This window comes from Taudactylus pleione, unplaced genomic scaffold (genome assembly GCF_031769625.1).
Source record: "Taudactylus pleione unplaced genomic scaffold, aTauple2 ptg000037l, whole genome shotgun sequence".
NCBI lineage: Eukaryota > Metazoa > Chordata > Amphibia > Anura > Myobatrachidae > Taudactylus > Taudactylus pleione.
This window is the reverse complement of record NW_028284439.1, coordinates 14,392,303-14,406,459: the sequence shown is the minus strand read 5'-3', so window position 1 is coordinate 14,406,459 and position 14,157 is coordinate 14,392,303. Positions and strand designations below refer to the sequence as shown.

The 14,157-nt window shown below is 45.4% G+C and overlaps 1 protein-coding gene across 1 annotated transcript in view; it reads right to left on the bottom strand.

Annotated features, from left to right (window-relative positions):
- LOC148538751 (uncharacterized) overlaps positions 1 to 11,277 on the bottom strand; it is a 160,676-nt gene extending 149,399 nt beyond the window's left edge. The window contains exons 1-2 of the mRNA XM_088452336.1: positions 11,166 to 11,277; positions 8,115 to 8,239 (exon numbers count right to left, since the gene is read on the bottom strand). Of these exons, the coding sequence (XP_088308462.1) occupies positions 8,115 to 8,239; positions 11,166 to 11,231 (191 nt within the window). The 5' untranslated portion in view covers positions 11,232 to 11,277. The remainder of the gene's footprint in view (positions 1 to 8,114; positions 8,240 to 11,165) is intronic.
- Positions 11,278 to 14,157: the final 2,880 nt, after the last annotated feature.

The following is a 14,157-nucleotide window of genomic DNA, read 5'->3' as shown; positions in this document are numbered from 1 at the left end:
CCCATTATTAGGAGAGCTACTCGGGCACTCTGGCCGCTAATAACCACGGATAAGGATTTATCTACTTTTAAAACCAGCAGACCGGTGGCAGCTTTTAGACGGGGCCGGAATCTCCGGGATATGCTTGTCCATACGGACATTACTGGAAGAAACATACCACGTGAACCGAATGTTTATGTGAAAGCTCCCGGATGTTATAGATGTACTAACTCTATAACCTGCAAAAGTTTAATTAATAGCAATCAGTTTCAACATCCGCACAGGGAGAAGAACTATAAGATCAATCACGTGTTGACATGTACATCGATGTTTGTAGTGTATATCATAATCTGCCCATGTGGCTTGTATTATGTGGGGCAAAACACGCAAAAATTCTGGGAACGGATGGATCTACACCGCTCTTCGATAAAATTAGCTTTGGCTGGCATAGAGAACGAACAGCCGGTAGCTCGTCACTTTAAAGAAATGGGTCATCCTCTGGCATCTTTGAGATACATCATTATTGACCATGTTAAAGAATCCCTGAGAGGAGGTGATCGCTCGAAAATTCTACTAAATAGAGAAGCACAGTGGATATTTAGACTGGAGACGACGCATCCTAAAGGCTTAAACGATAAAATAAACTGGAACATTCTGTGAGCTGGTTGCTGTTTGGGGACTATGATGATCAGATTCAATGATCCTATGTAGTAGATTGATGTAACTCTAGAATTGTATTTATGCTTAGAGTAACTTAGCTATAGTCAGGGTTATTGCTCCATTGTCACTGTTTGTGGGGCTAATTTATGTATAGGGGATTGCTGTAGTTCACATAAGATGTGGATTAGTCAGTTGAGCATAATTATAGATCACTGTGATTTTACATGCACTGTATTGATATGTAGGGGTTAATTGGGTGGCTTTGTCCGCTTACTGTTCCCTTAGTTACCTCCTGACTTGGGTATGTACACAACCCCCGTGATGAGCGCTGACAGTGCACTAACAGCATGGTGGCATCGCTGTAGGAACTGGGGGCTGCGCTCACAACCAGGAAGTGTACAGGAAGGTGATGCGGTGGTTGCCTGGCAATGGTGAAGCGCAGGCTTCGGAAGTGCGTCAGGTGCAGTTTCCGGTGGGTGGCCCTCGTCGGAGCAACGCAGGTGGAGCGATGAGCAGACGGTGCTTCTTAAACTGGGTAGGTTTGTTTATGTGGTGTTTGTCTGTTTATTTGAGGCTTGAGAAAGAGGGTTACACCTTGAAACGTCGCTGCTTTGGAGGCTTTTTTACAATATATGTTGTTTTGCATATCAAATCTCTGAGTGCCGTCCCATTTGTGGAGGATCTACATGGGATGTTTTGGACAGGCACCGGAGGAACTTTGTTGTTTGTGTGACAGAGTGCCAGCATAGAGGTGACATATATATATTAAGGGTGAGCGGGTTCGGATTTCTGAAATCCGAACCCCCCCGAGCCCCCCCCGATCCGAGTCCGATCCGAGTCAGGCTCGACTTTTCCCGCCTGACTCGGATCTGAAATCGAGGCAAAACGTCATCATCCCGCCTTCCGAGTCTCGCGGGTTTTGGATCCTATATAAGGTACCCGCGTCGGCGCCATTTTCTCACTCGGCTGTGGACAGTGAAGAGGGAGGGTGGGAGTTAGGGCTGTGTAGTGTAGTGTAGTGCTGCTGTTGTCCACTACTTCAAAGTCCATAGCAGCTGGCTGTGTAGTGCTGTGCTGCTGTTGTTAATAGGGGCTGTGTCCACTACTTCAAAGTCCATAGGGGCTGGCTGGACTGTGTTGTGCAGTCAGTTCTCCATAGGGGCTGTGTCCACTCCAAAGTCCTGTGCAGTGTCCCAGTCCTAAAGGGGTGCTGTAGTGTTGTCCAGGGGGTGCTCTGTCCAACAGGGGTGCTCCCCCCAAGTGCTAAAAAAATAATATATTTTCTGTGTTTGTGAATTGTGTGCGCAGTAGCCGCACGTGCATCAACAAAGTAGTGCCAAGCGTGCACCTGTGTCATAAGTAAAGGGCCGGCTGGCTTGACCGTTAAAGGGTGCTGTAACCCCCGAAAGTACACTCCAGTCCAAACCAAAAAAAAAATTATTTTCTGTGTTTGTGAATTGTGTGCGCAGTAGCCGCACGTGCATCAACAAAGTAGTGCCAAGCGTGCGCCTGTGTCATAAGTAAAGGGCCGGCTGGCTTGACCGTTAAGGGTGCTGTAATCCCCGAAAGTACACTCCAGTCCAAACCCCAAAAAAAATTATTTTCTGTGTTTGTGAATTGTGTGCGCAGTAGCCGCACGTGCATCAACAAAGTAGTGCCAAGCATGCGCCTGTGTCATAAGTAAAGGGCCGGCTGGCTTGACCGTTAAAGGGTTCTGTAACCCCCAAAGTACACTCCAAAACAAAAAAATATATATTTTCTGTGTTTGTGACTTGTGTGCACTGTGGCTGCACGTGCATCAACAAAGGAGCAGCGCCAAGCGTGCGCCTGTGTCCCATAAGTAAAGAGCCGGCTGGCTCATTTCTTAAAGGGTGGTGTAACCCACAAAGAGCACTACTCTCCAGCAAAAATAAAAAAATATTTTCTGTGTTTGTGTGCGCTTTAGCCGCACATATATATCAACATAACATAAATGGAGGATCAAACTTTCTCCGATAAAAATAAAATAGGGAAAGATCAAGAACCACTTCCTCCTAGTGCTGTTGCTGCTGCTGGGAGTTGTTCATCATCCCAGAGAGGAAGTAGGAACATCACTACTTTTACTAAACAATTGACCCTCCAACAGTCCCTAGCGATGAGGATGAAGTACGACAGCAGTCATCCTGAAGCAAAACGTATAACTGAGGCCTTGACTGCTATGTTGGTGTTAGACGTGCGTCCGGTATCCGCCATTAGTGCAGTGGGATTTAGACATCCTTTAGGCATCCTCAAAGCAGCAGCGACAAGCGTGTGTCTGTCTGTTAAAGGGTGGTGACACCCTCAAAGTGTGCTACACAAACAATTAAAATATTGTTCTTTTTTTTTCTGTCTTTGTGAAATGTGTGGGCTGTAGCCGCACCTGCATCCTTAAAGCAGCAGCGACAAGCGTGCGTCTGTCTGTTAAAGGGTGGTGACACCCTCAAAGTGTGCTACACAAACATTTAAAATATTGTTCTTTTTTTTTCTGTCTATGTGAATTGTGTGGGCTGTAGCCGCACTTGCATCCTCAAAGCAGCAGCGACAAGCGTGCGTCTGTCTGTTAAAGGGTGTTGTAACTCTCAAAGTGCTCCAAAAAAAAAAAAAAATTTTTTAATGTGTTTGTGACTTGTGTGCGATGTAGCCGCACTTGCATCCTCAAAGCAGCAGCGACAAGCGTGCGTCTGTCTGTTAAAGGGTGGTGACACCCTCAAAGTGTGCTACACAAACAATTAAAATATTGTTCTTTTTTTTTCTGTCTTTGTGAATTGTGTGGGCTGTAGCCGCACTTGCATCCTCAAAGCAGCAGCGACAAGCGTGCGTCTGTCTGTTAAAGGATTACATCGGTGACAGCATCCAAGTAGGCATGTCAGACAGTCCGTACCTGTACTGGCAGGAAAAAGAAGCAATTTGGAGTTCCCTGTACAAACTGGCTCTATTTTACCTGAGTTGCCCCCCCTCCAGTGTGTACTCCGAAAGAGTGTTTAGTGCAGCCGGGAACCTTGTCAACGAAAGGCGTAGGAGGTTGCTTCCACAAAATGTGGAGAAGATGATGTTCTTAAAATGAATTATCAACTCTTCCAGGGAGACCAGCCTCCAGAACGTACAGAGGGACCTGTGGTTCCAGCAGGGACGAATTAATACTCTGTGAGGATGAGGATGTACACACTGAAGAGGGTGAGGAATCGGTGGATGAGGAGGATGAGGATGACATCTTGCCTCTGTAGAGCCAGTTTGTGCAGGGACAGATTAATTGCCAGCTTGTTTTGTGGGGGCCCAAACGAACCAATCATTTCAGCCACAGTTGTGTGGCAGACCCTGGCGCTGAAATGATTGGTTTGTTAAAGTGTGCATGTCCTGTTTATACAACATAAGGGTGGGTGGGAGGGCCCAAGGACAATTCCATCTTACACCTCTTTTTTTTCTTTGCATTATGTACAGTTTGGGGCCTAGTTTTTCATACTGCCATCCTGTCTGCCACTGCAGTTTCACGCCTAGATGGGTCACGTGTTTGTGCCGCCCACTCGTGTCGCTTAGCATAGTCATCCAGCTACCTCGGTGCAACCTTTTGGACATAAAAACACTATTGTGAGGTGTGAGGTGTTCAGAATAGACTGGAAATGAGTGGAAATTAAGGTTATTGAGGTTAATAATAGCATAGGAGCAGAAAAACCTACAAATTCTGTGATTATAGCTGTTTTTATGCTTTTTTTCAAAAAAATACAGATCCAAAACACAAAACCCAGAACCCAGAACACGGAAGGGTGGTTTTGGCAAAACCAATCCAGATTCAAAACACGAAGAAAGATCCAGATCCGAAACCAAAACACGAAAAGTGGCCGGTGCACACCCCTAATATATATACAGTCAGGTCCATAAATATTGGGACATTGACAGAATTTTCATATTTTGGCCTCTATTCGCCACCACAATGGCTTTGAAATGAAACAAACAAGATGTGCTTTAACTGCAGACTTTCAGATTTAATTTGTGGGTAATTACAACCAAATCAGGTGAACGGTGTAGGAATTACAACAGTTTCTATATGTGCCTCCCACTTTTTAAGGGGCCAAAAGTAATGGGACTATCAACTCAAAAGCTATTTCATGGACAGGTGTGGCCTATTACTTCATTATTTCATTATCAATGAAGCAGGTAAAAGGTCTGGAGTTGATTCTAGGTGTGACATTTGCATTTGGAATCAGTTGCTGTCGACTCTCAATATGTGATCCAAAGAGCTGTCACTATCAGTGAAGCAAGCCATCATTAGGCTGAAAAATCAAAACAAACCCATCAGAGAGATAGTAAAAACATTAGGTGTGGCCAAATCAACTGTTTGGAACATTATTAAAAAGAAAGAATGCACCGGAGAGCTCAGCAACACCAAAAGACCCGGAAGACCACGGAAAACAACTGTTGTGGTTGACAGAAGAATTATTTCCCTGGTGAAGAAAAACCCCTTCACAACAGTTGGCCAAATCAAGAACACTGTCCAGGTGGTAGGTGTATATGTGTCAACGTCAACAATCAAGAGAAGACTTCACAAGAGTAAATATAGAGGGTTCACCACAAGATGTAAACCATTGGTGAGCCACAAAAACAGACCAGATTAGAGTTTGCCAAACAACATCTAAAAAAGCCATTACACTTCTGGAACAACATCCCATGGACAGATGAGACAAAGATCAACTTGTACCAGAGTGATGGGAAGAGAAGAGTATGAAGAAGGAAAGGAACTGCTCATGATCCAAAACATACCACCTCATCAGTGAAGCATGGTGGTGGTAGTGTCATGGCGTGGGCATGTATGGCTGCCAATGGAACTGGTTCCCTTGTATTTATTGATAATGTGACTGCTGACAAAAGCAGCAGAATGAATTCTGAAGTGTTTCAGGCAATATTATATGCTCATATAATATATGGACGGTGCTTCACAATCCAGATGGACAATGACCCGAAGCATACTGCAAAAGCAACCAAAGAGTTTTTTAAGGCTAAAAAGTGGAATGTTATACAATGGCCAAGTCAATCCCCTTACCTGAATCCGACTGAGCATGCATTTCACTTGATAAAGACAAAACTGAAGGGAAAATGCCCCAAGAACAAGCAGGAACTGAAGACATTTGCAGTAGAGGCCTGGCAGAGCATCACCAGGAATGAAACACAGCGTCTGGTGATGTCTATGCATTCCAGACTTCAGGCTGTAATTGCCTGCAAAGAATTTGCAACAAAGTATTAAAAAGTGAAAGTTAGATTTAGGGTTGTTTAGTTTGTCCCATTACTATTGGCCCCTTAAAAGTGGGAGGCACATATAGAAACCATTGTAATTCATACACCGTTCACCTGATTTGGATGTAATTACCCACAAATTAAATCTGAAAGTCTGCAGTTAAAGCACATCTTGTTTGTTTCATTTCAAAGCCATTGTGGTGGTGAATAGAGGCCAAAATATGAAAATTCTGTCAATGTCCCAATATTTATGGACCTGACTGTAATATATATATATATATATATATATATATATATATATATATATACACAAACACTACCGTTCAAAAGCTTGGGGTCACCCAGACAATTTTGTGTTTTACATGGAAACTGACTTTTATTTATCAACTGGCAAGGTTAGAAATAATGATTTTTATTTGAACTAATAATTTTGTCCTTCAAACTTTGCTTTCGTCAAAGAATGCTCCTTTTGCAGAAATTACAGCATTGCAGACCTTTGGCAATCTAGCTGTTAATTTGTTGAGGTAATCTGAAGAAATTTCACCCCACGCTTCCTGAAGCATCTCCCACAAGTTGGATTGGCTTGATGGGCACTTCTGGTGTACCCTATGGTCATGCTGCTCCCACAACAGCTCAATGGGGTTGAGATCTGGTGACTGCGCTGGCCACTCCATTACAGACAGAATACCAGCTGCCTGCTTCCTGATCAAGCTATGCACTCCCGCAGCTGAATCAACTTTACGAGACAGCCCTGGTGCTTGCTGGATGTTCTTGGGCATCCTGAAGCCTTCTTCACAACTATTGAACCTCTCTCCTTGAAGTTCTTGATGATCCAATAAATGATTGATTTAGGTGAAATATTACTAGCAGCAATATCCTTGACTGTGAAGCCCTTTTTGTGCAAAGCAATGATGACTACACATGTGTTCTTGCAGGTAATCATGGTTAACAGATGTAGAACAATTATTTCAAGCTCCACCCTCCTTTTAAAGCTTCCAGTCTATTAATCTAACTCAATCAGCATGACAGAGTGATCTCCAGCTTTGTCCTCTTCAAAACTCTCACCTGTGTTAATGAGAGAATCACTGAAATGATGTCAGCTGGTCCTTTTGTGGCAGTGCTGAAATGCAGTGGAAATGTTTTGGGGATTAAGTTCATTGTCATGGCAAAGAGGGACTTTGCAATTAATTGCAATTCACCTGGTCACTCTTCATGAATTTCTGAAGCATATGCAAACTGCCATCATAAAAACTGAAGCAGCAGACTTTGTGAAAACCAATACTTGTGTCATTCTCAAAACTTTTGGCCATGGCTGTATATATACATACTGATATGCACAAAAGGGTATGTGTGTAAAACTTGGAATTACTCCGAAAAACTGATTTAAGATTAACTTACCTTTATTTATAAAGAGTTAAAAACTGTCCTGTGAAAATTAATTCTTGCACAAAATATGGCAAACATTTTTTGTAAGAAAGTAGTTTTCCATGACATAAGAAAGTTTGAAGTAACATATTTCATGCATACTTTTTCCACACCATTAAAATGACCTGTAATGTATAATTTCATTGACTTTGATATATTTTACTGGCAACAAAGTAAGGTGGATGTAAAACTAAAGCAATCCACAAAAAAAATTACAATGCAGTACTATGGTATACTGTAATGATATGTGTTATCCATTATTTCCATTGAATAAGACATACAATTCTAAAGTCTGAAAAGCTGAAGGAATTAGCTCAGTTGAATGTTGAAAACAAGTTCAGGTTGGAAAGTTAAGATGACGCTTTAAAAATATTCTGAAAGTGGCTTCACGTAGGCAGTACTAAATCAACTGTTTTTGGGGACAACACAAATGTGGGTGTTCTTAATGCTCTGTTTGCCATATCCACATTGATGATGGAGAAAAGGAGCTAATTTACAAGTAGGCAAACCATTGTACTGGCAAGTGGCACAAAATAGGCACACAGGTAGAAATAGGCATTGTCAGCACTCCAGTAAGTGGAGTACACACTTCATTTATATGAGTGGTGCAACTTAATCCAGCAACAGGGATATCCCAGTGTTAGCATTAATATGAGCTTAGTTAGGCCTGGGAAGACTGTGCTGTTGCATGAAGCCCGGTAACCATCAAATAGATCATTCTGACTGCGGAATCCCCCACTGTCCATCTCCCACTGGCTCTTAAGTCTCCCTAGCCATACAGAAGAAAAAAATCCTATTACCTATACCTATCTGTATGCAAATCTTTCTGGAGTACCAAACATGATGGTGGGCCTGCTTTTAACGCCAAGAAGAGGTTCCACATTCCAAATGTCTTCTGTACCTTTTTTTGTGGGCAAGGATGGTTTGAAAGCTAAAAAGAAGACACACACTTTTTAAATTTAACCATAATGTCTGTAAAATTCAAGGATCAACAGTAATAAAATAACGCATTTTTTTGTTTTACTTATATATATATATATATACTATACAGAAAGTGTCCTAGTGATCTATGTAGAATACAGAAAACATCCTAGTGATCTATATACAATGTCATGCATTGTACACCCAACTCTTTTCATGTCATACATTGTGTTCCAACCCTTTACATTGTGTTAAGCACTCCATGTATTAATGCTCCCCCATATCATGTATTAATACTCCCCCATATAATGATTTTTCTCCCTTGTCCTAGTTGTATAGATTCTCTGTGGCCCATTCTAGATAATGAAAGGCAGCATGTCAGCAAATTATATTGAGCATATTCTGGGTTTTCTCAGTCTGCCCCCCTTCACAGTCTGGCATCCCCACATCTATCTATTGCTCCATTGCCCCTCTCTGACCTCTGCTCTGTCCAGATCTACATCTGCCCCCTCTCAGTTGCTCTGTCCCATCCCACCCCTCTCCCCTGCCTTGTCCATTCACGTTCCCATTCTTAACTTATTCCCATGTTTCCAGTGGAACTTTGCTCCACCTCTCCATTTAGGTTCTGTCACATCTCTCTAGCAGTGGAAGCTGTTGGACAGGTGGCGCATGCCTTGGCTCTTACTGCACATGCGTGTTGGAGATGGTTCAGACTTTTGAAAATTATTATTTAGATTCTGATTTGCTATCTTGCTGCCTGTTATTCCATGTGAAAGTCCTAAATAGGCCTGTGCTCACGAAAGAATTTATGCTGCAAAATGTTTCCACACCATTCCCAAACCACTAATATCACCTTTAAAAAATGTTTTGAACACACCCTCTTGTACACCACCCAATTAATAACATCACACTGCCAAAATCCATTGATTAAATACATTCTCCAGTATTCTCCTTTTACGTTTCATGGTTTTCAGGGCTGTATCTAAGGGTGGGCAAGTGGTGCCACCATTAAGGGCTCAGGGCCTAGGAAGTGGCACTGTGCTGCCCCATGGCACCTTTATGTGGCTTGCAGTGTACCTGGAATAGCACCCTACAGCCTGTATAGCCATTGCAGACCCACCTTAGGCATCCTTAGGATTTAAGTTAGAACACTCCACATGCTTCAGCTTCATCCTGGACCCACAGGCCACACCCTCTCATTGTGACGTTATGAAGTCACATGTTCATTGGAGAGGGTGCTGGTTCCAGAACGGGGACAATTTTTGTGCAACTTCCGCATAGCCTTATCTTATATAGATACAAGCACATGTAGAAAATTATTTTATGTTTAAGTTTGTTCACTAATTCACTATTATTAGATTTAGGCTTCTGTCCCATACGATCACTGCCACTAGACACAGGGTTGGATTAAGGGCAACTAATTTATGATGGCCCCCTACAAATAAAATTGTCAATATGATATGCTGACGATGTTATTAAAAAGTATCATGAGTAAATTATTCCAGAACCACAAATGTGTTGAACATGCTGTAGTGTCCCCAGTTCATATCATGCCCCACAGAAACCTCATTTCTCACATAACAAAATGCCCCAACAGATCTATCTATGTGTAGGGGACCCTGGGCGACTGCCTTGACTGTCCTTTTGGTAATCCGGCACTAACTAGACATTTCTGATTCTCTCTTTAGGGCCTGACAAAGGGCTTATTAAGTGAGGAAGGGACGCGTGTACAGTCTGTATCAGGGCCCTCTCCTTTCTAGCTGGCGGCACAAGCCAGTAGACTCTGGTGATGTACCAGAGTCTACTGCTCATGTACAGGTCTCCGAGAACTTGTCACGGTGGCAATTTTCCCAGTGATATTTCTGCTATGAATGCACAGATCACCAGGAAAATGGCCACCGCACCATTTTCCCAGTGATTTTTAAAGCGTTGCCACTGCTACCACAGGACTACAGAGAGTTAAGTTTTAAAGATCATGGGTGCAGGGTGTGAATGTGGGCCCCAGGGGCCCGTGTGCAACACACACCATGTGTCCATTATAGATGTGCCACTGAGCCTGACATAAGGTTGTTTTATGCATAACGTTGTAGGTATTTTCGACCTCATTCAGAGTCGGTCGTTGTGGCTGCACAGTCGTAAGCCACCGATGTTCGCTATACTGCGCATGCGTAAAGTTCGCAATGCGCGTGCGCAAACTAGCCGCTACGATCAGAAATTTCTCTCTCCTTGAACACAGCCAGGTCGGTAGTTTGAGTGACAGATGGAGGCGTTTTTGGGTGGTAACAGGGGAAGGTGCTTGAAAACAGGGGAGTGGAGATCCGAACGCAGGTGTGCCTCATTATGCGAACGGCGTTTTATGGGAGTGGATACGGATTATGGGAGTGCATAATTAACAAAGTAGCGTCATGGCACATGTGACATGGGAGGTTTTTACACTGACATGATCGTAGAGCTTAAGAGAGGGTATGGTCAACCTTAAGCTCTACGACCAGTTCCGATGGTTCCCGATGGTCTCGATTAATCCTTATATGCCCGGAGATGACGTGCAATGTGTATGAGAAGGGGGTGTATTTTTTTGTCTTCCGACCGCTTCCTCCCCTTGGTCAGTCAACTACCGATCCGAACTTAGGGACGCAACTTGCGAGGGAATCATTTGCATATCCGGCCCCTTTTTCCGTACGACCGTGCGGCCGCTTCGACCGACTCTGAATGAGGTCCTTTGTTTCATACCCATTGCAATGTATTGTTCCTTAATGATGTACAGCACTGGGCTTTTTTTGTAAAGCAGTAGTGAAATGTTTAAAAAAATTTTTTTAAAATGATTATTGCTGCTTATTCATAAAAATAAACATTTGTTAGTGATCATATAGATTAAGATATAATATAGTTCTTGTCACGATCCTGTCTAGTTGTCACCTTTTTGCCTTGAGACTTACCTCTGTCAGCTGCTCCATGGATCTGTGTTTGCAATTCTCCTGGGACATCTGCTCTGGCTGAATCATGCTGGCTGTGATATCTGTGTGTGCAGACTGCTCTCCTAGCCAAACTGATTAACCACCTGGACCCTGCTCTGTCTGTGAGCATTGCTAGTCTTAATTGGAATCACAGGTGTGGTCCTGATTCTCAGAGCTGCAGAGATGAATACTCCTTTGCATGCTGTGTCTTGCTCCACTCTGAATGCCACTGCCAGACCACCTGTCTGCATCCACCAATCGCTGCCAGACTCTTGGTATATAGATCCTCCTCTAATAGCACTCAGTGCTTGAACATCTAGTTACGTTCCGTGGTGTACAACTTGTGCTGTAGCTGTACCTGAGTTCCAGTGTGTCACAGGTTCCTGCTGGTTCCTAGACCAGTGCTATCTGTAAAGCCTGCTACGTTCAGTTATCCACACGGCTCCCAGGCCGCACAAAGTAGCTTCCACGCTACCACTTCTCTCCTACGGCTCCCAGGCCGCTCCAAGTGACTATCCACACTACCCGCTTCTCCACACGGCTCCCAGGCCGCACAAAGTAGCTTCCACGCTACCACTTCTCGCCTACGGCTCCCATGCCGCTCCAAGTAGCTTCCACGCTACCAGCTTCTCCAAGTGACTATTCACGCTACCCGCTTCTCCACACGGCTCCCAGGCCGCACCAAGTAGCTTCCACGCTACCACTTCTCGCCTATGGCTCCCAGGCCGCTCCAAGTAGCTTCCACGCTACCAGCTTCTCCACACGGCTCCCAGGCCGCACAAAGTAGCTTCCACGCTACCACTTCTCGTCTACGGCTCCCAGGCCGCTCCAAGTAGCTTCCACGCTTCTCCAAGTGACTATCCACGCTACCCGCTTCTTCACACGGCTCCCAGGCCGCACAAAGTAGCTTCCACGCTACCACTTCTCGCCTACGGATCCCAGGCCGCTCCAAGTAGCTTCCACGCTACCAGCTTCTCCAAGTAGCTTCCACGCTACCAGCTTCTCCACACGGCTCCCAGGCCACACCAAGTAGCTTCCACGCTACCACCTCTGGCCCACGGCTCTCAGGCCGCTCCAAGTAGCTTCCACGCTACCATGTCTACCCATGGCTTCCCAAGCCACAACAAGTAGCTTCCACGCTACCATCCATCTGCAAGCTCATCTACTGGTACCCCGACCAGCTCAGTCTGCCTACCTACCGATCCCAGTCCGGTCCCTCCAAGTTCCTTCTGGTCTCATTCCAACCTCTCAAGTTTCCAGTTCCAGTCACTTATCACCCAAGGCAGTTCTCACTGCTACCCACTTCTTTTATTAAAAGAGCTATTCATGTCCCCCATGGTTCCAGTCCAGCCGGCCTCCAGTGTTTCCAGTTCATCACCTGATACAGGTAACCCTCGAGCACCAATTGTGACAGTATGTTCAAGCCTAACAATGGTGGCGGATCAAGCACCTAATCCTGGATCAAGTGCTTTCCGTAACCTAATCACTCGTTTGGATTCACAGGAGGCGGTACAGCATCAAGTACTACAACTTCTGCAAATTCTGACTAACCGGCTAGATGATACCCAAATCTTACCTGAACCCCTAACTACTTTCCATCAACTGCAGGAACAGCTACAGGCTCTACTCAGCAAAATCTTTCAGCTCATTCCTGAATTTCTTAGAGCTACCTCTGTCTCAACTAAAAACTCTGTCTTGGAATCTCTAAGAACCAAAGATTCTTCCATGCCAAGTGAAGTGAGACATCGAAGTTACCTGCGCTCCAAGCTCTCTGTGGCTGAACGCCAGCGGCGTAAAGATTTACATCTCTGTCGTTATTGTGGAGCTTCTGACCACTTTATCAAGGACTGTTCCCTTTGCAATTCCAGCAGTGGTTCCAGGTGTCAACGTCTCAGTGCCTGTTCTGGTCCCGTCCCAGATTCTGCCTGTTCCAGTCCCGTCCCGGATTCTGCCTGTTCCGGTCCCGTCCCGGATTCTGCCTGTTCCGGTCCCGTCCCGGATTCTGCCTGTTCCGGTCCCGTCCCGGATTCTGCCTGTTCCGGTCTCAGCCCGGATTCTACCTGTTCCGGTAGGGAACTCCAGTTGGCAACCCCAGGAGGGGTCTCCAGAGTCTCAACCCCAGGAGGGTCCTTAAGTCTCGTAACCCAAGAAGGGGTTTTGAGTCACTCACCCCAGGAGGAAGTCTCTGTCCGCGCATCCCAAAAAGGGGGTTCATGTTCCATACCCCAAGAGGAAAAGTCGAGTCAGCTTCCCCTGAAGGGGATTTTGGGTCCCATACTCCAACAGGGAGTGTCAAGCTCTGTACTCCAAGAGGGGACCTTAAGTCTCTCACCCCGGGAGAGGGTTACAAGAATTATGCCCCCGGAGGGGGTCTCAAGTCTTGCACCCCAGGAGGGGGTCCCAAGTCTCACACCCCAGGAGGGGGTCCCAAGTCTCGCACCCCAGGAGGGGGTCCCAAGTCTCGCACCCCAGGAGGGGGTCCCAAGTCTCGCACCCCAGCAGGGGGTCCCAAGTCTCGCACCCCAGCAGGGGGTCCCAAGTCTCGCACCCCAGCAGGGGGTCCCAAGTCTCGCACCCCAGCAGGGGGTCCCAAGTCTCGCACCCCAGGAGGGGGTCCCAAGTCTTGCACCCCAGGAGGGGGTCCCAAGTCTTGCACCCCAGGAGGGGGTCCCAAGTCTCGCACCCCAGGAGGGGGTCCCAAGTCTCATGCCCCAAGAGGGGGTTCCAAGCCTCATACCCCAGGAGGTGGTTTCAAGTCCCGTTCCCCAGGAGCAGATTTCAAGTACCACACTCTTGGTGGAAGTTTCTACTGTCCTGTCTAAGAAAGAACATCAATCAACTTTGGCTGAATCATCCAATCATTGCGTTAAAGAATCTTTAAGTGGTTCCTTCTCAGTTCCTGAAAAGAATGCTGTAAATCAGGATGATATAGTGTCCATGACCTTCGATGATGATGTGTCCCAGTACACCATAT